We start from the raw sequence: 24,923 nt of genomic DNA on the forward strand, positions 1-24,923 counted from the left end.
AAGCCCTTTACAGGCTGACAAGGCCTCTTTTTTTTTTTTTTTTTTTTAACTTTTTGAAGTACAGAGGGGTTACAGTTTCATATGTAAGGCAGTGAGTACATTTCTTTTCCTTTCTTTCTTTCTTTTTTGCCAGTCCTGGGGCTTGAACTCAGGGCCTAAGCACCGTCCTTGGCTTCTTTTGCTCAAGGCCAGCACTCTGCCACTTGAGCCACAGCACCACTTCTGGCCCTTTCTATATATGTGGTGCTGGGAATCGAACCCAGGGGGCTTCATGAATATGAGGCAAGCACTCTTGTCACTAGGCCATACTCCCAGCCCCTGACAGGGCCTCTTTTCAGGGCTCACTCCAGGCTGCCCACCCCTCTGCCTGTCCCCTCCCACTGCCCTTGTTTGGCCTGCCCTGCAGGGAGATGTCCTCAGGCAGCCACTGGGTGGCGCTCTGAAAACAGGCAGCCATGGAACCCGGGACTCTGCCCAGAGCTCAACCATGACTGCTGCCCTTACAGTAATTCCAGGCACCCCCCCCCCCCCAGACACACACAGTGATCCTGAGATATGGTCCACACACGGCTAGGCTCATGGGTTCTGACATGCAACAACACCGTTCCATCACAGCCCCACAGGCAGTGTCTCCTGCCCTGGAATGGGAGACAGGGCTGCGTGTGTGCGGCTCTTAAGATTTGGTTGGTGGCTAGGAGGTGGCAGGTTTCTAGATTGGGATCTGGTAGCAAAGCTGCTGTAAAAGTGTTGATTGCGAATGTTGGCCATATTGAGGAAAGGCCTGTGGTGGGCCAGGTGTAATGGATGGTAGCCACAAGTATATGCCCAGTGGTTGTGCCACTTTACAGCCTCCCCTTGCCCTCAGTTTTTGCCTGGAGCAGGACAGGATCTCAAGGCCTGGACAGTGGTGGAGCTGGAGCTGTGCCATTTCTCACACTGAGGTCAGAGAGAAGCTCAGAAGTCCTCCACAGAAAGAGAAGTTTGAAGGGTGTGAGCTAGGGCTGGAGTATACACTGTCACACCTACAGGGAGCCTAGTGTGACCTCACTGGCATTCTACACCTGTTGCCTTTGTCCCCCTGGGCCTAATCTGCACAGCATAGGGCCCATGGTGGCCCTGTGCTCCCAGACTCTTCTGGGACTAATCCCCAGGCACCCTGCCAGTCCTGGCATCCTACAGATTTCCATTGTTCACTGTGGCGGGGGGTGGGGCTACTGGCTGGCCTCATGTGTATGGACTGTGCCTAGCTCTGTGCAAACAGGCAGGGCACTGTGGTTAGTTGCCGTGAGACCCAAGATGGTGCTCTCTGCTTCCTCCTGAGTGGCCTCTGGCCTCTCCAGGTGTCACCCCTGAGTCCTAGGGTCTGGCAGTCATGTGCCCCGATACTGCTAATGGGTTTTCTTTGCCTTTGTGAATAGCGTTCACCCCATGCATGCTGGGATCTTACTGAGTTAGTTTTCAGTGCTGGGGATGAAACCTAAGGTCTTGTGCACACTGACCCAGCATTGTACCCCCAGCTGCATCCCCATCCTTGTGCATATTCTTTGAGGACAGAGCCTGGGTGCCGCCCTTTATTAAGCACCTCGTCCTCTGGGACCTGGAAGTCACTGCGAGCCTTTGCTGACAACGGTGCCTGGGTCTCAGTTTCCCACATCCAGGTCAGTTCTCACATTAACCATTTGAGCATAAGGACAAGGAGGCAGCTTCCACTGAGGAGCTGTCCTCGAGACCACGCTGTGTCTCTCAGGGCCTGACCTCATTGAGCACTGTCCAGCAGCACCATGTGCACAGGTACCCACCTTGCAGAGGAGAGGGACATACAGGGGACACTCAGCACTCATGAGCCATTGTTTCAGCCTCTGCTGGTGGCTCCCTCCTGTTACCCCAATTACTTGGGAAGCTGAGATCGGGAGGATAGTGGTTCCAGGCCAGCCCAGGCAAAATAAATTTGCAAGACTCCATTTCAACAGAAAAGGCTGGGCATGGTGGTGCATGCCTGTCATACTAGCTGTGTGGGAAGTATAAACAGGAAGACTGTAGTCCAGTCACATCCAGGATAAAAAAAGAAAGACACTTACCTCACAAATAATCAGAACACAAAGAGCTTGGAATATTGCTCAAGTGATGGAACACCTACCTAGCAAGCGTGAAGCCCTGAGAACAAATCCTTGTACTGTAAAGGAAAAAGAGAGAAAGAGAGTACAGCAACTTCAGTCTGTGTCTTCATTTCATGTTATGTTGCTTTAGGAACTCAGGCAAATCCTAGACATTATGGCTAGGGTCAGAGCATTTAAGGCTGATACTGGCTGTCTGTAACAAAAAGCACAGGGTCACCTGTCAGGGGGCTTCAGTCCCCACCCCTTCTCTCACCCCCAGAGCCCTTGATCTGTGTGCTTTTGGGAACATGAGGGAGCCATGTCCACCTTGCTTCCAATACTTGAGGACTCTTGCAGTAACTTAACTCCTGGGCAGACATGTGTGCATATGCTGCCAGGCCTGAGGGTCACGGGGTACTGGTGGTGATGTTGCGGTAATTCCATCTCTACATGCTGCTTTAAGTGTGCTTGGTGCTGCCCCACCCAGCCTCGTAAGAGGGAGGGTGGATTTCCATGGGATTCACCTTCCTACGGATATGGAAATGGAGCAGAGGCCGTGGCTAGAGCTGGTATCAGAATAAGTCAAAAGAAAACTTGATTGATGTCAAAGGACAAGGGATCCAGGTCATAGCAGCTGGACTTTGGCGACACACGGGTCATGGCTGAAGCTCTGCCTCATCCTTCCCTGGCCTGCAGAGGGGTGCCTATAGTACCCACCCTTTCCTAAGTGCAGCCCCTGCCAGCCACCAGAACCAGTGACATCCAACATGGGGTCAGGTACCCCACGAGGGGAGGACTCGGCCGCGGAGGAGCTCGCTCTGGTCTCAGCCCCGGTGTGCATTGAGTGCTGCAAGCCTTGTTTCATCAGCAACCAGCACTCCAAGAATGTGGCTGCTGCCACCTTTGAGATTCCCACAACCACTGCTGGGCTTTCAAAGAGGCCTCACCCTGTGCCCTTCAGAAGGCACGGCAGCACCAGTGGTGGACCCAGGAATGTCCTGTTTTCGGTGTGGAAGCAGAAGCAGAAGCTTCCAGCAAGACCTGGGAGGTGGCCCCTCAGCTTGAGGAGTCACTGGCATTGGATGTGTGAGTGGGAGAGTTGGGTGGAGGCAGGTGAGGCCAGCTGTGTGCTGTGGCAGGAGCTAGCATTACTGTGGGTATCCTTGGGCAGAATGCAAGGGACAGTGGCTGTCCTCTAGATTGGAATGGCCTAGTCTTGAGCTAAGGTGGTCAGCTGGAATCAAGATCCCTGAACTGACCCTGGACTTTGCTGAGAAAACCATGCCTTCGACACTGAGTTCATTTGCACATGCTCAACAAAACCGAGCAGCTCACAGTGCTCCTTCAGGCTGCAAATTCTTTGTTTTAAATGTAACTTGGGTCTCTTCAAATTAGGTTTCATTCTCAACAATCGCTTGTTCAGTCATTACCTTCTCAGATTAGTCCAGTGCATCCTGTGTGCAGAGGATCAGAAGCTACATGAGCCCCATCTCCATTTTCTGGGACCCCTCAGTCCATCCCCACAGTCCCCCAAGACCCCAAGAGCAGCCTGAGGACTCCAATCAGGGATGAGCCTGCCTGTGGCAGGCATGGAACAGGCCAAAACCTTCTGCCTCTGATGAGTCACCAGGGACACAGGGGACTGAGGCACCATGGGCAGTTAGTCTGAGAGTACCTCTGTAAAGATAACCAATAGAGCCTCCAAGTGAAGAGGTGTGTGCGCAGGTTTTCTGAACTCCATCACACAGCCCTCCAGCCTTGCACTTAAGAACCGAAGTCAGAAGCCGGGCATGGGGCTGCCTGCCTGTGATCTCTGGACCTCAGAGGCTGCTGCAGGAGGAGCATGGGTTTCAGGCCAGCCTAGGCCATCTAGTTTGACCCTGTCTCAAAAACACTACTGATGTTGCTATTGAGTGGTAAGGGATCAGGTGAGCCTTCTGCTTTCGAACAGCACTTTTTTCTTTCACAGTCACAGAACTTTAGGCAGGTGGTCCAGCCCCTGGGACAGAGCCCATAGGTAGAGGGACCCATATTAAGAATTCAATGTGCAACTTAGTTCCTTCATTTGCTCTTGCTTTGTGTTATACCTAAGGCTTTCTGATTTTTTTCTTTTCTTTTTCGCCAGTCCTGGGGCTTGAACTCGGGGCCTGAGCACTGTCCCTGGGCTTCTTTTGCTCAAGGCTAGCACTCTTCCACTTGAGCCACAGCTCCACTTCTGGCTTTCTCTGTTTATGTGCTACTGAAGAATCAAACCCAGGGCTTCTGCATGCTAGGCAAGCACTCTACCAATAAGCCACATTCCCAGCCCATGCCCAGAACTTTCTGAAAAGAACTTGCTGGTTGTTTCTTGTTCTATCTGCTGCCACTACAAGCAACAGATGAACTTTTCTACAATGCGTCACATAACCTCTATGAAAGAAATCCCACATTAAACTCACCTTTTGGAATTGGAAATAATGAAACATGGCAACTGTGGGTTAATGAAAATAAGATCATTCATTTTGACTTCCAATAGCCAGGCAGTGCTAATAGCAGAATGAATGGCTCCCCCAACATCTTTCAACTCCTGGGAAGAAGTGAGAACCCAGCATGTGACATCAGCTCTTCCCTGAACCCTTGGCTCTCTTCTGAGAATCCCAGGTTGTGTGTGTCTGTGTGTGTGTGTGTGTGTGAATTGGGGATCTGACATGAGCAGGGCAAGAGACATCCAAGGCATGCTGGGTACTAGGGCAAATTTAGCCCAGGAAGGTAGAAGCAAGAGCCAAAGGACCTGTGGGCCATGTGGCATGTTGGAATAGCCACTGGGGTAGGCAGGAGGCTGGAGCCATTAGGAGGCAGGCAAAAGGAGGGTCTCTGGCCTGGAGGTGACCAGATGAGGATGCACCATGTCAGGAGTCTTCCTTGTTTGCTACAGGTGGCTGCCTGCTATGTATGTGTGTCTCCACTAGAAAGATGTGACTAGACAGATAGTGGTAAGGTCATGGGAGTCCAGTCCCCCAGTTTGTATCTAGTCACTGAGGAATTACAAGGAACAAAATTGCAAGGAACAAAAATGTGACTCGGGCTCCTCCTTGCTTTGGGAGGCAGAGGAGGTGCCTCTCCTGACGTGGTAGGAGCGTGCCCTACCTAAGAGCTCTGCCTAAAGCACAGGAAAAGTCAGAATGAGCAAGGAAAAAGGTCCTTTACCTCAAACCAGGACATCACTACACAAACAGCCTTCTCCATGTGGATCCCAAGAAGCTTAGCTGCCCCTGGCCCCTGGGCCTGCTCACCGGGCTTCACAGCCCTCTGCAGAGCTATCTATTTCCTCAGCAAACATGGAGATTTTATAGGCCACAGTTGGGATGGGAAGCCAGTGTGTGAGCCACAGCCTCTCCCAGCTCTGCACTTGATTAGAGGGTGAGCCAGGTAGGCTGCTTTAAGATCCTGGCATGCCTTTAAAAACTTAGAGTCAGGACCAACTGAGAAAACTGTTGTCTGCTTACAGAACTTGTCTCATGTGGCCCTGAGGCCAGAGCGTCCAGTGTACTTCCTAATTCTTCACAAGGCAAACTTCCTCAGGCCTGATCTGAGGAGATGTAGTTTGCATACAATAAATAAAATGAAAGCAGTTGAATTTCCCAAGACATGAAGAGCAGAACCTGAGGCCGTTGTATAAGAAGGCCACAGCATTCAGGGCCATGGTCCTTGGATGGGTGTGCTCAGAGGCAGCCTGTATCATACAGTCAGAAGGAAATGCATTGTAGACCATGCGTGTTGCAGCGCAGGGCTGGGGCAGCATCCCTGCCATCACCCCAGCCATCTGCAGAGACAGAGGGGCAGTGGCACAGGCCAGCTTGAAGCACTTCACATTACTCCAAGGATCATGCAGGGAGACAGACCATCAGAACTGAAGGCTGGGGACTATGGGCTGTAACTTAATCCTGTAGAGCTGGGGTCTTCCCACTTTCCCCTTTAATGTTTACCAAATGTGTGGACAGAAGTCCAGAAGAGAGTCTCACTAAGGCATCATTGGCCTGAGGGTTCTAGTCTGAGCTGCACCAGAACTGATGTTCACATGCAGTGCCACATGAAATGGGCCACAGGATCCCCTTGCCATGGGTGCTAGTCCCTAGCTATCTCCCAGCAGAATGCAGTCTTGCCCTTCATGCCCCACCAGGCCTCACAAGCAAGACCTCTGCCCTGGGGAGACCCTTTAGCTTCAGTGCTGTGTCAGAAATCTGACAGTGTTTTCCTCTTCCTTGTATTTATTTTTTTTTATAGTTGTGTGCACACTTAAGAGCATCTGATGTAGAAAGACAGGCGTGTGCTGAAATAAGCAGGTTGCTGTCCTCCATGAGGGAGGGAAGCAGGTACATGGGGGACAGTGCCCAGTGACCTCACTTAGAGCCTGGCTCTGTGGCTGCAGCATGCCTAGCAGACGTACAGTGCCTGCCCTATACCACGACACTGCATGACAGACATCTACACCCATTGGTTCTGTTCCCCTTATCGTAACACTCGCCACTGTCCATCAGACATGTCCTTTTATAAAACAAGGAGAAGGGAATCTGCCCTGGGGTATAGAGGACCAATACTGGCTTTGGGTTTTCATCTCTTCATTTGATGCCGCAGGGGCGGAGGTCAGCGCGTTGGGGAAGACGTCGTTAGGAGAGAAGCTCACAGCTCCAGAGCAGGCAGGAGGGTCAGGGAGAGGCACCTGCTGCCTTCCATGGGACCTTGACCCAAGATCGGCCTTTAGGGGACAGCACAGAAAACTTGAAAGAAAACACTCATGTGCTGTTGTCCCTCTAGCACACCTCCTGGGGAGGCTGGTGTCACAGCACTGAGCGGCACTGTGCTCTGCATCTCGCAGGCTCTGTCTCCAGGCCTGGGCCACAGCCTCCCCTAGGCCTGCGCCATCACCTGCTGTATGCCCACAGGGCCTGGGGAGCAGTGCCGGTGCCCACAGTCCATTCGCTTGATCAGCCGCCGCAGTTTGCTGGGAAAGGTCTTGTTGATGTAGCGGTAGAGAAGGGGCGTTATGGAGCTGCTCAGGAAGGCTAAGAACTTGGACAAATCCTTGGCCAAATGCAAGATCCCCAAGTAGTGCCCATCCACAGGCCTCCCTCGTGCGGCCAGCACTGTGTGCCCTAGGAGGCTCAAGTAGTAAGGTGTCCAGAGCCCAAACTGTGTGCACACTGTGGCTACCAGAAGCCTGTGCACTGAGGGGTCCAGCCTGCCTGTGTCCTGGTCAAGGGGTGTGGCCTCCTTCCGGACACGCGAGATGAGCACCAGTGCGTACAGCACCGCCAGGCCCGGCACCACGTACCCAATGAGCACCAGGATGGCATCAGCAGCCTCTGTGTTCTGCATCTTGGCGCACTCCGCAATCCGGGAGGACACGTAGCTGCAGATGTAGAAGAGCAGGGAGGAGAAGCTAGTGAGCAGTGCCCCACCCCACACAAAGCCACACACATGCCGCGTGTTATACACGCTGGCCATGTAGGTGCGTGGCAGAGCCCGCTCGATGTAGTAGTCGAGGCTGAGCAGGGCAGTGGAGTACATGGTCACCAGGGCGGCCACGTTGAACAGGATCAGCAGCGTCACGTGGGCCTCGCTGCTGAGGCTCCACAGTGCCCACCGGGAGTGGGGGGGCCCCAAGAGGTGGAAGGGGGCCAGCGCGGCCAGCAGGAGGCCAGCCACGGCCATGTTCACAAAGTAGACATCTGGCATGGTCATGCTGCTCTTGCTGTTCACATTGGCCAACACCAACAGCGCATTGTAGCCCAGGCCCACGGGGACGCCTGCCACCAGGTAGAGCAGGGAGAGGACCCAGAGCCCTAGGCGCAGGTCCTGGCATAGCTGTTCTTCACCGCGTCCCGTGTCATTGAGCAGGCCACAGCTCCACATGGCGCCTCTGTGGAGACAAAGACAAGCTCATGCCCTGTCCCCTGGCTCCGTACCACTGGACTCCTGGGACGACTGTCCTGCTTTCTCTGTGCATGGGAGGCCCCAGGCTCTGAGGCTAAGGAGACCCGGTGGCTGTGGTGATTCTGGGCTGCCTCTGAAGGACAGCAGAGCCCCCAGTGACTCACCCAGGCACCACTGCAGAGGCTGCTGTGTCCCAAGCCATACTAGCCATGACCCAAATGCAGGCCACTTGACAGTGCTGCGGTGCCTCTACTGCCAGCCCCACATAGCAGCCAGTCCTGCTTGGCTCCTGCCCTACGAAGCTGACATCTACTGAGCACCTGGAAACACACTCCTTGGCACCTGGTAGGGCATGGACACACATATCTGTGGCCCGAGGGAATGATCGTGTGAGGATTCCAGAGCTACACTGTGAGTGCCCAGCAAGTCCTGGGGACATGGCCCCCACGAAGAGCTGCCATGTGGGGAAGAGTGTGTGCAAGGGGGAGTCTGCTTCAGGGTCCTGCAGATCCAGCACTAGGAGCCACAGCTCTCCTGAGAGCCACAGGGTGGCTGTGGCTGCCTCCATCTGCCCATGCTAGGAGAGGTAGATAGCGTGGATGCTCAGCCCAGGGGCAGCCTGAGCCCCGCGCTTGGCTTATCTCAGGAAGCACAAGGCAGGGTTGCAGGCTGCATCTGCCCAGTGGTCTTGACATACTCCCAAGAAGAAACACAATGTAGAGAAAGCAGTCCCTCAGGTCCCATTTCTAAAAATTCCAATTCTTTGGAAGGAAACCCTGTGCTCAGAACGTAAAGTTTTGGTGAATTTTATTCTGCTCCCAGAATAAAACTGTTGTGGGCAGATGCACAGGAAGCCAGTGCTCCTGTTTCCCAAGCTCAAAACAAAGGGAGGAAGCTAGGCTGTGGTGCTGGCGCCAGTGCGTCCCCACCCACCCTGCGTCCTATGTCTTGTGTCCTGTGTCCTGGGGGCAGGCATGTGCACAAGGCCACACTGCCACTTAGGATCATGGCAGTGAGTGAGGATAGATCTCTTGCCACCACCAGACTCCTGTCAGACACATATTCCACTGCAGGCTCAGTTGGTATTGGGAAGGGCTGCGAAAAAGGAAGTGGAGGGTTTGGAGCCAGCAGCTTACGTGCCATAGCACTAGCAGCTTGGCCAGAGGTCTGCCCCCATATTTCAGGGGGATATGGGGTTCCTGCCATCGTCATCAGTCAAGACCACTGGTGTACTGCGTGACACTGGATCCCTCTCATCAGACACAGGTGCCCACTTTCCTTCCTGGGACAAGTGTTTGCACTCAAGTACTTGTCCTTCCCCCCAACACCCACCCCATTCCCCAGTACTAAGGTTTGAACTCAGGCCCTTGCACTTGCTAGGCAAGCTCTCCACCATTTGACCCATGCCTCCAGCCCCCCAGGTCCTCAAGTGCAGGCAAGCACTACTCGCCCCTCCTGCGCATTCCTTCACTTGGCCAGGAGCTGGCAGGGCTGGTGCCTCTCAGGAGATGCGCGACCTGACCCATTCCTGAAATGTTGTGTTGCTTAGGTGTCTTCTGTCCTGCTAGTTCTCCTTCTGGAGTCCTTTGCCCAAATCCTGACTACTGACCCAACCCAGCCATTGTTGGGCAGTTTGGTACTCCAGCTCCTGCCCACTGAGCCTTCTGACTGTGGCCACTGGGTCCAAGCAGAAGCCTCCATTGCAGCGTTCTTGTCTACCAGACCCGAGGGCTGCAAGTCCACAGGAAGCACTGCGTGCTCTGACCACTGAGCCACATCTCCCACAAGCATTCTGGGCTTGCCAGATCCTGTTGGCCTGGCCTTGCGTGGTATCCTAGACCCAGGCTTCACTGAGGTGTCTCCTGATGTTCCCAAATGGTACTTTCTTCCTCAAGTTGGGGGCGGGCTGTGAAAGCCACACATCCTCTTCTGAGGAGATGGCCCCTCAAATCTGTGACTGAGACAGTAGCCTCTTTGCTCGCCTCACAGGCTGGCCCTGGCCCGACACACGGCGCTCTGGGCAGGTCCAGTGCGTGGACTCCACTCTGTCACTCTTACTTGGCATTCCTGTCACTTGACTGTGAGGCTCTGGATGGAGGCTGGTCACTAGCACCGCCTCCTTCCCACAGGCAGCTTCTACCCCCTCCTCCCTCCCCCCTCCTCGCGCCTCTATACAGCTCAGCCCCCCCACCCACCCCAGGGCCCTTCCTACCTTTATCTGGGGTCCCACATTCCTTTGTGCTGGGGACTCCAGGGACCCTCAGTGGGCAGCATGGCAGGGCCGAGGCAGCCTCCCCAGCCCAGAGGCCCCGTGGTGTCCCGGGAAGCCCGGGCACTCGGCAGCAGCCAGCAGCACAGGCTGAGCGTGCGTGAGGGCCGCGTGCTTGTGAAGGCTCGTGCCGTGGAGGCGGCACTTGTTTTCCTCCAGTAAATTACTCACCAAGTTTCTGCCTCCCTTGGCAGGCGCCGTGGCCCCTCCCTATCTCTGTTTACTGCCGGTTTCGAGAATGAGAGGCTGGACTTGGACAGTCGGCTCCAGATCAAGTCGTTCATATCTCCAGGGGCCCGGGCTCAGGTCTGCTGTGGCGCCCCACACATCCCGACCGCAAGTGTCCTGCGGCTCTGGAGCTGAGATGTTGTTACAAGTTCTCTTGACCCTTGAGGAAATAAACAGAATAGACATTTGTCTGCAGTAACTAAGGACAAAATAGCTGGACCTCCCTGAGCCTTTACCATAGAGATCTTGGCCACTTTCACCACAGGCCCAGGAACACAGAAAGTTTTGAAGGTGCATTGTGGCCCAAGGCAGGCTTAAAATAGATGTGGGGGGCACCCCCCACACCCGTTTCCAGGTGCCCAAGCACGTGCACATCAAGATTAAAGAGAACCAGCCCAAGAGCAGGGATGTGAGCCCGAGGCCATCCTGCAGATGGCCCTGCCTTGCAGGGCTGCTCTCCCCTGGCACCTTGCACACAGTAGAGGGAGACAGCAGCTGCCAGGACTGCTAATGCCCTATGACTGGAAGTGGAGCAGGAGGAAGGGCCAGTGCCTGCCAGCTGGGTAGCCTGGTACTCCAGAGGGCGTCACATGGAGCAGCATCTGTTTAGAATTCTCCTGGGTGTTCACACGCGTGGAGTGGCCCGGCCCCTGGTTTGGGGTAGTCACAACAGACCGGGCCCAGCAGAGGGTCATTGGCTGTGTTGTGTGTCCAAGCTTATTAAAATGCTGAAGAACTGAAGATCTTCTGTAGCAAGGGGTAGCTTCTATGTATTTTTGTATCTGTTGTCATAACTTTTATTTCAAGTGAAGATTACAAGTCCATAGACACTTGTTTTCATTCATCAGTCCTAAAAATGACATTTGTTGCTTTGTCTTGACACTGCCCTGCAGAGGGCCTCTAGTTGCTTGGGGACTGGGGACAAGCTGTGCCTATGGCAGGGGTGTTGGTGAGACCAAGATGGGAGGGGGAGGGCAAGCCAGTCCCCTGGAGGTAGGCTCCCTGGCAGTGCCCCTGGCCAGCAGAGCTCAAGGCTGGCTGTGTGCTGAGGGGACGGGCTGTGGCCACTGGGCTCAGTGAGTCTGATCCCTGCCTCTCCTTACCACCCAGCCTTGATGAGTGACACTTCCTCCATTATTACCCAGGTGCCCACTGGGCAGCGAGAGCCCATCCTGTTGAGGCTGGCACCACTTCTGTCTCCCCAGACCCCACCCCCAGGTGGGGGTGTAGCTGCACCCCCATTCCCTGAGATCCTCACCTCCTCCCTATCTGGGGAAGTGGGTCAGTGACTTGGTTTCCACTCTTGAGCACAGGCCACAGGACCTAGGCTGAGCTGCCTTTCCAGTCATCCAGGCCTTTTGGTCATTTCCTTCATGAGAATTCAGAGCTCAGAACTAGAAAGAGGAAGATTTGGTTTCTGAATTTCTTGAGAAGTGGGCTCAGTGTCTTACAGTGAATGTCTGGATGGTGGGAAGGGGGGGTGGTTCCAGGAAGGCCTCATTGCACAGGAACTTGTGCAAGCTCCAGTCCCCAGGGGCTGCTGCTCCTGGGTTGAGGCCAAGGTTCAGCATACAACTTCCAGGGACCCCAGCAGACCTCTCACATCAAACCACCCCTTCTTGACTTTGTGACCTGCAACCACAAAGCACTGCCTACCCAACCCTCCACATACCTAGAGTCCATAGAAGGGCTGGGGAACATCTTGTCATGCAGGTAGCCTCATCCTCCTCACCTCTTATGACCTTCCCTGGTGATCTCCTCCCTTTCCTTCTCCTCCCACCAGGACCTGTTCCTGTCACACTGGCTGGTTTGGCCACCTTCCATTCTTGTCCTTGGCTACTCCCATCTCCGAAACCCTCCTCCACGCTTCCGGCAAGACCTGCCACACTTGTGGGTCCCACCCTATTCCCTGTCTGTGCCCACGCCCCTCAGTCCAGCACCAAGGGCTATCCTTGTCTCCAGTTCCTTTGCACCCCTCCATTCAGATGAACCTGCTTTGTCCACCTCTCCTCAGTAGGGCCCTCACTTCCTCCCTGACACCTTTCTCTGCTGGCCCAGGGCACAGCCTGCCCCACGTGGCTTTTCGACCAGTTTTAAGCAGTGACCAGGGAACAGTCTTCAGTTATGGTCTGGTCCTGAGTACAGCTCCCCTAGAAGACTGGGGACATGCCACTGAGGACCTGGTCCACACCCATCCCCCTCCTCTCTCATCACTGTGGGAGGAAGCATCCACTTTCCCTTGGAATCCTGCTAACCCAGGGCCCAAGGCTGCTCCCTTCTGTGCAGTGAGCTGGGATGTGGCAGGAGGGCACTGTACCAGGAGCCAAGGCCCAGCTTGCTCTGTATGGCTGTCCCCTGGGCACCAAGCAAGCCCCAAGGCCCTGTGAGCCAGAAGCAGAGGGAGCCTAGGTGTGATGCAGGTGCCGGGGATGCTGCTTGGGAGGGGACACAAGACCTTGGGCTATCCAAGATGTCCCAGTACTATCGTTTTGTTGTTTTCTTCCCAGTAGAAGAATTCATTGAGGCTGGGTGTTGGTGGTTCACGCCCGCAGTACTAACTACTCAGGGCTGAGACTTGGAAAGCCAGGGTTCGAAACTGGCCTAGGCAAGATGGCAAAACACTGTCTCCAAAACAGCCAACACAATACCACACTGGGGGCTGGGAATGTGGCTTCGTGGTAGAGGGCTTGCCTAGCATGCATGAAGCCCTGGGTTCGATTCCTCAGTACCACATAAACAGGAAAGGCTAGGAGTGGCGCTGGTGCTCAAGTGGTAGAATGCTAGCCTTGTGCAAAAAGACGCCAAGGACAGTGCTCAGGCCCTGAGTTCAAGCTCCAGGAGGGGCAAAAAAAGCACAAAATTCCACACGGAAGGTATGGCTCAAGTGGTAGAGTGCCAGCCATAAGATAGAAAGCCGAGTTTAAGCCCCACTATGGGCACACAAATAGGAAAATGAAAGAAAACTCACTGATATAAATGTGACTCATATGCCCTTTCTTTTTTAAAATCATACTCTTTAAGGAGGAGGCCTGGCAGGAGCCAGGCATGGTAGCACTTGCCTATAACCCCAGTTACTCAAGAGGTAGAGATAGGAGAATCACTATTTAGGCAGAAGCACAACTTGAGCAATAACTAAAACGAAAAGGGACTGAGAAAGGCTCAAGTGGTAGAGCATCTGCCTAAGAAGTATGAGGCCCTGAGTTCAAACCCAAGTACTGCTAATGTCAAAGAAGAAAACAAGCATTGGCCAGCCTTGTGCTGCTGCTTCATTCCCAGAGGCAGCTGGCACAGCCTCATGTACATGGGTAGTCTCCAAGGTTCCAAGCCTGTGGAGCCCGCACAGGTCGGGGAGGAGGGGAGAGGGCTGGGTGAGCGCATTGGAGCCAGCGGAGAGCATGTGTGGAAGTGCTCCCCCCACTGGCTGGGCTGGTCCCCACACAGCCAAATCCTTGGATCCACTCAGAACCGTATCCTGCTGGGCTCCTCACCCCCCTCCATCCTTGTCCCAGGCACTGCCACAGCAGAGAAAATGGGGCATGTACATTCAGAGCTAGGGGTTAGGGCTGCAGGGGGCCCAGGCAGGGCTGTCTTTCAAAGCCTCCAAGGGCATCTGGGGGGAGGCAGGGGTCTCTCCCGCTTGAGGGGAGCCTGGTGGAAGAGCTAAAGGGGCAGAATGCTGGTGGCCCACCTGTGGCTCAGCATTCCTGTCCAGGATTCCCTGCTGACTTTGGGGTGCCCTCAAGCCATTCTGAGCCTGGCAGGGGTCTGTTGGGTAGGCATACAGGAGTGGTTTTGTTTCCCTCTGAGGTATACTAGGGGGCCCCCAAGAAGGTGCCTGCCCTTTGGGGTTGTAAAGACTTAGCTGTTTCCACAGCCTCCCTCTCGCTAGGTCTTCAGCTAGGGCCTTCATGTGTGTCCTGCTAGATAGTCACTGTGTTTAGATATCCCTGTGGGTGAGAGATGGAACTGACTTTCTGGGAAGAAGGCTCTAGGTGTCATTCAGAAAGTTGTGGCCTTGGCCCCAGAGAGGCGATCTCACCCCATCCAGCTGAGCTGCTGTGAAGTAACTTGAGAAAAGAAAGCTGGGCCTGGTGGTTCACACCTGTAGTCCCAGCTGCTTAGAAGATGGAGGCAGGAAGATTCAAGATTCAAATTCAAGGCCAGCCTGGGCACAGTTAATGAGATCATGTAAACAAAGACTTGAGCTGTGGCCCAAGTTATAGAGCAGTTGGCTAGCTTGTGTGAGGCCCTAGTCCCTAATTCTGTAATGAACAGAAAACCTATAGGAATGTCTGGTCCCCAGGCCAGTAGGGACAGGCAGGACAGGGTCTTGGCTCAGAGCAGAACCATCCCAGTTGTCTGAGGCGCTTTCTGTCCTCTCCTTGAAATTTGTAACAGTACCCAGTCCTCCCAAACTGGGTGTCTGTCTGCTTTGTTCTGAGCCTTGAGCACCATTTGGAGCTCTTAGGTTTCTTCCTGATTGCTAATAGTAACCCCTCAAGCTTGCCACCTTCCCAGAGGTCATCCTCAAAGACCCTCAAAGCACCTGACCCAGACATCCTGTGACACACCTGGGTGCAGGCAGAGCCCCTGTGGATCCATGAGCCAACACAGCCTGGTCTGCAGGGTCTGGGGACCTAGCAGCTAGGGCACAATTGTGAAAAATACCATTCATACATCAGCTGGGGGCTTGGTTGGTTGGTATGCCCAAGCCTGGCTGATAGACTGGGACACAGACAGAAGCATGGCAGCTGTTAGCCCCACAGGGCTCTCTGCTCCAACAGGAACTTGCAACGTGGCCCCTGGCTTAGCATCCTGGGGAGCTTGTGGTGGAGTCTCTGGAATCCGTTGGCTGCTGGCAGGGGGCTCGTGCCCTGTGGTCTCCCAAGAGCCAGGGCAGCAGCACCAAGAGCTGGGCCCCCTGCGTTTATATGCCAATCTTTCTGCTTACAAGCTCTGTTTAGGAAGTTGCTGCTTGCTCTGCCTCAGTTTCCCTAAATTTCAGAAAATCCTTATGAGCATGGCAGGAAGATTAAACAAAGCAGTTCTCCTGAAGCTGGGCCCTGGAGGAGCAGGCCACTGGCCTCCCAGCAGTCACTAGGAAGCTGGCCTATGGCCTTTTGCTCAAAATCATACTTGACTGACATGTAAAGTGGAAACATAGAGCTAGGGGAGGCAGCCCATGAGCCCAGGGGACCGGCATAAGCATGTACACAGGCAGGAGGGTGAGGAAGACCCTCCAGAGCTCAGCGCCCTCAGGGGCCCAGAGGCTCTGCCAACACTGCAGCCACTGTGTTCCATCGGGGGCTTCTATGGCCTGTCTTCACTGTTCTCCAAGGAACACAGAATTGGGAAGAAGATGTGTTTCAAGGACTGAAGTTATCTTCTGCTCATAACTTCTTTTTGGCAGTAGTTGGGGGTTGAACTCTGGGCCTCGGGTATGCTAAGTGGTGTTCTACCACAGAAACCACCTCCCCCTACCCCAGCCTTCCTGCTTGTAAGTGGGTGGACCCCACATGGGCCAGCTCCTGGGGCCGCCAGGGCTCACAATGGACAGGACAAGGACCCCATTCAGCCTGGCTGTTTGGAGTGTATAAGGTGAAACATTGGCTCCTTCCTTGTACACCTTCTTTTAAGAGATCCCTATGGTGTGAACTGACTGTAAATCTGCTCCTAGTGATCTGTAAGCAACAATAGCCTAGAGCCAGATTAAACAGCCATCCCTGGTGGTAGTGGGTGGGTGCCAAGAATGGCCTGGGGGAACTTTCTGGGCCCGTGGGGGCTGAGGATATGGAGAGTGCAGGCCCAACACAGAAAACCGACTCGCCACAACCTTCCGGGTGTCCTTGTCGTGCTGCTGCTCCCCAGGAGGGTCTGCCTTCCTCTGTGCAGGACCTCTGCTCTCAGCTCAGGGAGGCTTTCTGCGAGCATGTCTGGGCTCTGAGAGCTGGATGCTAACTGTCGCCAAGGCCTCTGCCCATTCCTTTCGTCCTGTCTACTAGACCTGCCTTTGTTCGACCCACCCACAGTGTTTTGCTCTGGGGCCCCGGGCCCCTGGGGGAATGCCTCCCCATGCCCTCAGCCAGGGCACTGAGGCACAGCCATCTCCCTCTGCTGCTGTGTAGAGCCCGTGCACAGGGGAAGAAGCAAGGCCACAGTGGTCCCAGCTCAACTCGGGGATGTAGCTGTCCCTGGCAGCAGATTGCAGGGCCTGGACATGGTGTCCTGAGAGGGCTGGGGAGCCCGTGGGCAGGCAGCTCAGCCTCCCAGCCAGGGGCCTCCCAGCCCAGGCACCTGGTAGACTGCTTCTGTTGGAAGGAGACCTGCTGTGCACCAGGAGACTCAACTTGGGGTGAATGTTCTAGAACAATCAGAGTGCTTTGAAAATGACTCCCAAGTGTTTATTTGCTTTGGTAGTAATGGGCAGAGGCCTTGGCAACAATTAGCATCCAACTCTCAGAGCCCAGCACTCAGGGGAGACCGAGGCTGTCATGGTTTTAAGTGTAGAGAGCTTGCTCGTGCTAGCTCTGATCGCTGAGGCTATGCTTTTTTAGGGTACAGTGATAAATTTCCTTGTGTAGATAGCTGGTTTGGATTTGAGTGGCGTTCGCGTTCTTGTTCCCATAGCCAAGTGAGTGTGAGCCGGACAACCTGGCCTAGCTGTGTACATAGAACATGCTATCCATCCATGGCCAATAGTGTGCTTGCTGCAAGCTCTGAAAGGCCTTAGGGGGCTGAGACTAGCACCCAGGCCATGAGCAAGCTAGGCACCTGCGGGTGAGGGGGGGGAGCCGGGGGGAGGGTCTTGGGCTCTATCTCCCTGGAAGAAGATGGGACACATTCTGTATCAGTCATGGGCTGTTTTCCCCAACTAAAGTTAATGCCCAGTCCAAATACACCAGACAAGGGAAAACAGGAAGGAAAAAAACCTCAGACATTCATGGTCCAGGTTGAAAACAAGTCTCCATTCCAAACCCTGAGCAGGCGTGGCACTCCATCTGGGCTCCCTGACATCTAACCTGCGGGGAAGCTGCAGATCTTATCACAGCCTTGGTGTTTATTTTTACTGTCACGTTTGGTCTAATCTCTAGAGCTGCTTGCTTGATTTGCTCTGGCTCTGATTAGAATCGAGAAGCTCCTGGCCACATTTCCTCTCAGCATGCATGGAAGGCCCAGGGTGTGCTTTGGGGTGGACAGGACACCTGCCCCCCCCCCCATCTCTGTCTGCTTCTCTGCTTGCTTTGCACACAGCTCCTGCACTCACTCCCGAGGGACCCAGTTCCTCTCAGCAGCTTCTCATGTTGCATCTCAAGCTAGTCAGAAAACTTTCTGCTTTCCTCTTCAAATGGAGTGCCCCTGGGCTCTGAAACTGGTACTTTGGAGTCCTGGCCCATTGAGAGCCTATGGACAGAGGCAATCTGATGATGCCAGGTCAAGCAAGTGTAATACTGGAGCCAGCCAGCCTTGCCCTGAGTGGGGAAGCTGGGGCACCATTGGCCAGGAGGAGTAACAGGAAAGAAACCAGTATCCCAGTATCTATTGACTATCATGTGCACTTACACGTGAACCTGGGCAATTTACTCCCCTCCCCAAAGGCTTGGTTGTATGGTTCCACAGTGTAGCTAGGTCATTACAGGACAAGTGACAGTTCCTATTTCAGGATTCCAAGTAACCTCCAGGGGCAGGGAGAGGAAGAGCTCCTTCCTTTCCTCTCCCTCCCCAGTGAGCAGCATACTCTGCTTCCTACCTGTCAATTATCCAGTCAAGCATTTACAAGAGTGCCACTTATCCACTGTTAGACATAGTCTGCCTTTACATCTCTTCCTGAATCTCCTTATGTTCTCATATTTGGGGAGTGTATTTTACCTTTCTCTCTTCAGCTTATTTATGGACTCATGAAATACACAGACTCCAAGTCAACTCTGACATTTATGTTCTGTCCTCCTCCTCCTACCTCCTCAGGGTGTTTCCATACTCATGAGAGAGGTGGGACAATAAGGGAACACCTGTGTAGCCTATCTGTAATACAAAGGGCACAGTAAGCGCTGAATATACTCAAACTTTTAAGAAGCCATCTTCATTTAGGAAGAGGTTCTGGTTCTGGTTTTGAGATCTGGTCTTTAAGGAGCTATACAGCAGGTCGAGGGTAATGACTATATCTGGTGTAATTATTTGCTTTTCTGAGACTTGAACTTCAGGCCTTCTGATTGCTCAGCTGGTGCTCTCCTACATGAACCATGCCCCTAGCCAGGCTTTTTTGCTGGTTGTTTTGAAAATAGTCTCCTGGACTTTTCTGCCAGGGGCTAGTCTCAAACCCAAACCCCTCCAAGTTCCAGCCTCTTAAGTAGATGGGATTCGATTTCAGGAGTGAGCCATTTGGTGTAATTATTAATCATGCCTCTTTTCACTCTTAGCAGTGCCCCAGTTAAGAGTGACTACCATGCCTGGTCGCCACGAAGTATGAGCAGCCCCCACATGTGGTCAGAACCACTCAATTCCTTGACGCTGTGCGTGCTTCTACCAAATGCTGAAGATAGGAAGGAAGAAAAGAGTAGGGGTCGTGCCACCCCCTGGGAGAGGCGCTGGCTATTTGGCATGGAGCAGGCCTGTCCACAGATGAGGAGATCAAAGGTGGCAGGTGCTTCGGGCACCGCACGCACAGGGCTGCCCGGGGCCAGGCGCGGGTCTGGGTGGGAGGCTCGTTTTCCCCGGTGACAGCACGGATGGGGGCGATTTTACGAGGGCGACTGTCCACGCCATCCGGGGCGCCGGGCACCGGTCCGCTATCCCCGTGTAAGCGTGGTTCCAAGCGCCCTAGGACCTCATCACCGAGGGGCGGCCGCGGTGACCCCGAGCCGGGACAGGTGGAGGGCCAGCGCCACCTACGCGAGCGGCGACCCGGCCGCGGGCCCTCGGGTGAGTGACCCAGCGAGCGCCCGGCCCCTGGCCGCCCGCCCCGGGCTCGGCTGGCCAGGCGCCGGTCCCTCCCGCAGGGACAGCGGCGGCGCAGGGCCGGCCCCCGGGCCAAGGACAAGCGAGGCTGAGCCCCGGCAGCGGCAGCGCTTCGGGGCTGATCCACCCCCCCCCGCCCCCCGCGGCCGGCCCGACCCCAGGCCCCGGGCCCCACTCACCCGCTGGCTGGCCGGCGGCCCGCGCTGGAGCCGCTGGCGGGCAGCTCGGGGCTCCGCGGAGGCGGCGGGGCTCACGGCGCGCACGCCGCCGGGGCCCTGTGTACACACGTGACCGGCGGCCCCGCCCCCGGCCGGCGGGCGCCCGTCCCGCGGGCCCCGCCCCTGCCCAGCCTCCCGGTTACCCGGCAACGGCGCCGCAGGCCCCGCCCCCGCGCTCGGGCGGTGTGGCGGGGGTGCGGGGGCTGGGGGTGCCGACGCCCCTGGTGTGACCCGAATCCGCGGGAGCCCGCAATCCCCAGGCTTTCTTCGAAGAAGTTTCTGGGAACCAATTGGTGCTTTCTAAGGGGACTTGTGCTGGATTTGCCGAGTCACAAAAACGCTCTTATCTGCAGGGCTCGGAGCTGCGGGGGAGGAAACCGCTGTAATCTAGCGCTACCAGGTACACCTGCTCCCTCCCGGCCCTGCTCGCCGCTGTAAACCCAACCCGCCGCTGGAAGGCCACTCTAAAGAAACAAGGTTTCCTCTGAAGCCGGACGATTCTGTCTATTGTTACATGTGGGAAGAGTGCAAGGACTCTTCCTGTGCCCGGCAGCACTGTCAGGTTCAGGGCCGGGAATGGCTTCCTGAAAGTGGACGTAGATCTGCTGGAGGGCCTGGGTTGTGACCCCTGAGCACCCTCGCTGGGCCTTCTGGCCCCCTGATCTCCTGTCAGGGAAAGGCGAGGTGCCTAGACTCACGATCCTGGTAGGGCAGAGAGGCACCTGTAGACCCTGGCTTTTCCCTCATTGCTCTTTCCTGTTAGCTGTCTTGCTCATCAGCTCCACAGTCAGGTTTGTTTTTTGGTGGTGGGGTGTGTGTGTGTGTATATCTGTGTCTGTCCTGGGGTTGGACTCAGGGCCTGAGCACTGCCCCTGAACTTTTTTGCTCAAGGCTAGCGTTCTACCACTTGCCACTTTAGGCTTTGGGGTGGTTACTTGGAGATAAGAGTCTCACGGGCTTTACTGTGCAGACTGGCTTTGAACCACTATCCTCAGATCTCAGCCTCCTGAGTAACTAGGATTACAAGTATGGCTCCACACCAGGTTTTTGTTGTTGTTGTTTTTGCCAGTCCTGGGGCTTGAACTCAGATCCTGAGCACTCACTGTCCCTGGCTTCTTTTGCTCAAGGCTAGCACTCTACCACTTGAGCCACAGTGCCACTTCTGGCTTTTTCTGTATATGTGGTGCTGAGGAATTAAACCCAGGGCTTCATGTATGTAAAGCCAGCACTCTACACTAGGCCATATTCCCAGGCCACCATACCAGGTTTTTATTGTAATGGGAATTAGTTACTAGTTGGCTGGGCCTGGTCTGCCCAAAGGTGCTAGGAGCCCCTATGCCATCAGCAGCACAACTCAGGCTTGTTTTGTGTCAGGTCCTGTTCTCCTGAGCTATGTAGTTCCCAGTCCCATGAATTCCATCACATAACTAACAGTAGAAGTGTGGTTATTTTCTGTGTTACTAAAAAAGAGAGCAACCTGTCAATGACATGCTAATGTTCCATCAGTTATAAAAAGCCCTCTAAGTATAGAGATGTTTTGTGTCTCATCAATGAGACACAGTATTCTGTCACTCTGCATCTTACAGTTTACCTGGATGGTCTTTGGCTTTGGAGATCAACATGCTGGGAATGTGGGGTGTTCTTGTGTGCTTTCTTGCAATGTCAGAGCAAAGCAGAGGGCCTCTTGTATTTTAGGTCAGTGCTGTACCCACTGAGAGATATCCACAGCCTGCTTGCCCTCCCTCCCTTCTTTCCTTCCTTTGTGTCAGTACTGGGGCATGAACTCAGGACCAAGGGTGCTCTCCCTTAGTTTTTTCACATAAGGCTGGCATTCTGCCACTTGATCCATGTCTGCACCTCCTCTTCTTGCTTTCTGCTGAATGTGACAGTCTCATGGGCTTTCCTCAGATTTCAGCATCCTGAGTGGCTAGGACTAAAGGCATGAGCCATCAGTGCCAACCTCAGCCCCACTTTTTTTTTTTTGCCAGTCCTAGGCCTTGAACTCAGGGCCTGAGCACTGTCCCTGGCTTCCTTTTGCCACTCTGCCACTTGAGCCACAGCTCCACTTCTGGCCATTTTCTATATATGTGGTACTGAGGAATCAAACCAGGGCTTCATGTATATGAGGCAAGCTCTCTTGCCACTAGGCCATATTCCCAGCCCTCAGTCCCACTTTCTAGAACAGGTTTGGGACTTTTGGTCCTCCTGGAAATCTGCATAAATGTAAGTCCTGTTGTCTACATTCTGCAAGTGTTCTGGTCAGGGGCTGTGCAAGGCTGGACTTCCCTCCAGGGTGGACTCTCCCACAGGGTGCCTGTGGCTGGTGGGGCTGCTGTTCATAACTGGAAAGCACTTCAGGGCAGCTCCAGCCAAGCCTGTCAAGGCTCAGCCACTGTGGGCAGCGGTGTGGCCAGGAGAACAGAGTCCACTATGTACTTGGGAGCTTCACAGTGAGCCCTCCCTGCCCTGTGCTGGGGGAAGTACCTTCCAGACAGGGAGAGAAGCACGGTGCTGAGGGCTGCATCGGGTACTGTTCACTGGGCACCCTGAAGGCAAGGGAAGGGGCAGGAGCTGTGTGGTACTCCACCTGACCCTTGATACACTTTTATCTGCTGTTGGTGCTTGCATATTACTTGGAGTTGGCCTTATCCGGGCTGCAGGGAACCAAGGGGAGGGCAGGAGAATGAGCCCCTAATCCAGGGCTGATTTTGTGGTCACCTGCTAGAACCACCAGGCTGGTCCCCTAGTTGCATGTTCAGCCGCAGTGCTGAGGCCACAGGCCATAGAAATGTCGGAACTGCCCTTCTCCTGCACATTCCGAGACTTGGAAGGTCTTCCCTGCCTCCCCTCCTCCCCCAGTGGCTTGATAAGATCAGCAGCATTCCACAGCAAGGGCACAAGGGCACTTGGGTGCTGGTCAGGAGCCGGCAGTGGCTGGGCTCCCAGGACTGCTTGCATTTGCTTGTGGGGGCAGGGGAGGGGGGAGATGCCAGCCTTATAGCTCCCCTTCCTGAGTGGGCCTCTGCCCCTGGGCATGCATCTCTTCTTGCAATTGAGCATCCATAAGAACTGGACATGTTGGTCAGGGACGGGGTATTTTTTTAAGTTCATTTTTTAGGTCTTGGGAGAATGGCTGGCCTGTTCACCTCTTCCATGTAGAAGTGGGTAGGGCCTGATGAGAGATAGAGCCTTCTCTGGGAAGGAGCTGAACCATGCACAGCACCACAAGTCCATGCGGGGCCCAGGCTCCTGTGGTCAGCACAGGCCAGCATCTCTGTTAGAACTGGTGCCCACCACTTCCGCCTTCCCAATTTCAGTCTACGTGGCTTTATCCCAGGACCTTTGCTGTGCTCACCAAACTTGATCTTCCCACCAGTAACTTGAGAAGAGCCAGGATGTAGCTCTAAACAATGTAGCTGAGTCCTCTGGCCTAATGGTGACCCCTAGGGTGCTTGGCACACAGTGCCTGCTTAGCCCGTAGGAGGACAGGGCTTTGGCAGACCCCACCCTCAGCCCTGTTCCAGGCTATGACCTGTAGCTGGAGTGTGAGAGCTGTGCTTACAGAGCAGCTGCCCTGACCGGGTCCCCTGCGCCCTCCAGGAGTCACAGGCATGGGGAAACAGTCAGTGAGCTCTCTGACTAAGAGCATCTGGGAGGGGGCTGGGGATATGGCCTAGTGGCAAGAGAGCCTGCCTCGTATACATGAGGCCCTGGGTTCGATTCCCCAGCACCACATATACAGAAAACGGCCAGAAGTGGCGCTGTGGCTCAAGTGGCAGAGTGCTAGCCTTGAGCAAGAAGAAGCCAGGGACAGTGCTCAGGCCCTGAGTCCAAGGCCCAGGACTGGCCAAAAAAAAAAAAGAGCTTCTGGGAGACTCCCAACAGGATTCTGGCTTGTGGTGGGACATACCAAGCCCCATGCCCCCCCCATGCCATGCCCACTGCCCTCCCTAGCTCCCATCCCTTCTCCAGCTCCAACCCTCCCCTCCCCAGCCTGATTTGGCAGGTGTTCCACACTCAAAAGGTCCTGGCATGGCCCTGTGGGTGCTCTCTGCCCGGAACTTCTAGCCCCGCTCAGCATGCTGCTGGAATGAGCCATGGCAGCTGGGGAGAGGGGAAGCAGGAGGAGGTAGCTTTCCTGGCATCTGTGTTTACAGCAACCTCCCTCCTGTGTGTTCAGGGCCACCTTTCCCCGCAGACCGCACCTACGACCAGCCTGGGAGGCAAGGGACAGCTATGGGGCACAGCACAGACACACATCCACACCCAGGACATGGTGCCTCCAGGCCTCACCTGCCAGCTGCTCCCCACACACTGTGTGCCCAGCTTTGGCTCACAGACCCAGGAGGGCTGCCCTCACCCACCTGGACCTCTCCACTGCATCCTGATAGGAAGTCATCCAGCCAGAGGCAGAGAAGGGGAAGGATACTGCCAAGGTAAGTCACTGCAGGGAGGACTCGGGCCAGGGCCTGGCCTGCCTAGTCATCAGTTGGCCCTGGCAGAGCGTCTGAGGCCTAGGAGGCTGAGTGAAGCAGCTGCGGAGCTTGTAAAGCTGTGCTTAGAGACCCTGCTCCTGTGCAGAGGCAGCCATGATCTGTGGGACGGAGGCTTCATGGGGGACGTCAGCAGGGTCTAGGCAGATTGTGTGTCAATGGAGCTTCCTTGCCACCCAGCTGACAAGGGGCAGCACTCACCACCGCCTGCACCCCTGCCTTTGTTGTGTTCCCAGGCTGAGCATCAGCCCAGCTCCCCCCAAACACACTGAGAACCCAGCGCCCACTGTCTGCCACATTCTCCGAGTGGGCCTGGGAACTGTTCACTGCCAGTCCTCCCAACACAGTGCCACCAGTTGGGGAGGTGGGTGGGGCCCACCAGGCTCCCTCCCTCAGGCTGTCACGGGGGCTGCAGCTGGCGAGGGCCAGGTCCTCTGAACCAAGCAGCCAGCCTGCTACCTCTGAGCTTTCTCTTTTCTTTTTTCTCACTTACCTTATTGTTGTTTTAGAGGTGATAAACAGCGGGGTTACCTTTACATACACCAGGTAATAAGTACATTTCCTTTCGCACAGTATCATCTGGTCCCTCATTCTCCCCTATTCTCTCCCTCCGATCTCTGCCCACAAATTGCATAGTTCTCTATCATCAGTGTCCAGTGCGCTCCACTGCTGCACTTTTTCACCCTTTACCTCTGGTTTTGTGGCCTCCCTCCACCCTCCCACAGATGTGCACGTGAATATACCATATATAAAG

General features: G+C 54.9%; 2 protein-coding genes and 1 long non-coding RNA gene across 8 annotated transcripts in view; 2 read left to right on the plus strand and 1 right to left on the minus strand.

The window, feature by feature from the left end:
* C1H7orf50 (chromosome 1 C7orf50 homolog) overlaps window positions 1-24,923 on the plus strand; it is a 99,939-nt gene that overhangs the window by 55,323 nt on the left and 19,693 nt on the right. The gene's annotated exons all lie outside the window — the stretch shown is intronic.
* Gpr146 (G protein-coupled receptor 146) lies at window positions 4,574-19,759 on the minus strand. 6 transcript variants are annotated; one of them, XM_048330531.1, is made up of 3 exons: window positions 19,634-19,759; window positions 10,450-10,666; window positions 4,574-7,995 (listed from the first exon to the last, which is right to left on the minus strand). In XM_048330531.1, exon 3 carries the CDS (start codon window positions 7,986-7,988, stop codon window positions 6,984-6,986), a length of 1,005 nt encoding a protein of 334 aa, XP_048186488.1. In that variant the 5' UTR covers window positions 7,989-7,995; window positions 10,450-10,666; window positions 19,634-19,759; the 3' UTR covers window positions 4,574-6,983. The 6 variants fall into 6 exon arrangements, 5 of the variants coding, with proteins under 5 accessions (XP_048186488.1, XP_048186492.1, XP_048186500.1 ...); XM_048330535.1 differs by having other exon boundaries at window positions 19,638-19,711; XM_048330543.1 differs by lacking the exon at window positions 19,634-19,759 and adding an exon at window positions 11,012-11,925.
* Window positions 5,508-22,368, plus strand: LOC125339444. The gene is made up of 3 exons (XR_007208537.1): window positions 5,508-5,588; window positions 15,250-15,259; window positions 22,356-22,368. It is a non-coding gene; the product is annotated as an uncharacterized LOC125339444 (long non-coding RNA).

Source organism: Perognathus longimembris, chromosome 1 (assembly GCF_023159225.1).
Source record: "Perognathus longimembris pacificus isolate PPM17 chromosome 1, ASM2315922v1, whole genome shotgun sequence".
In the NCBI taxonomy this organism is placed as follows: domain Eukaryota; kingdom Metazoa; phylum Chordata; class Mammalia; order Rodentia; family Heteromyidae; genus Perognathus; species Perognathus longimembris.

Excerpts from the sequence above, each read along its gene's own strand:
- Gpr146 (XM_048330531.1), bottom strand. The coding sequence starts at position 7,988 with ATGTGGAGCTGTGGCCTGCTCAATGACACGGGACGCGGTGAAGAACAG.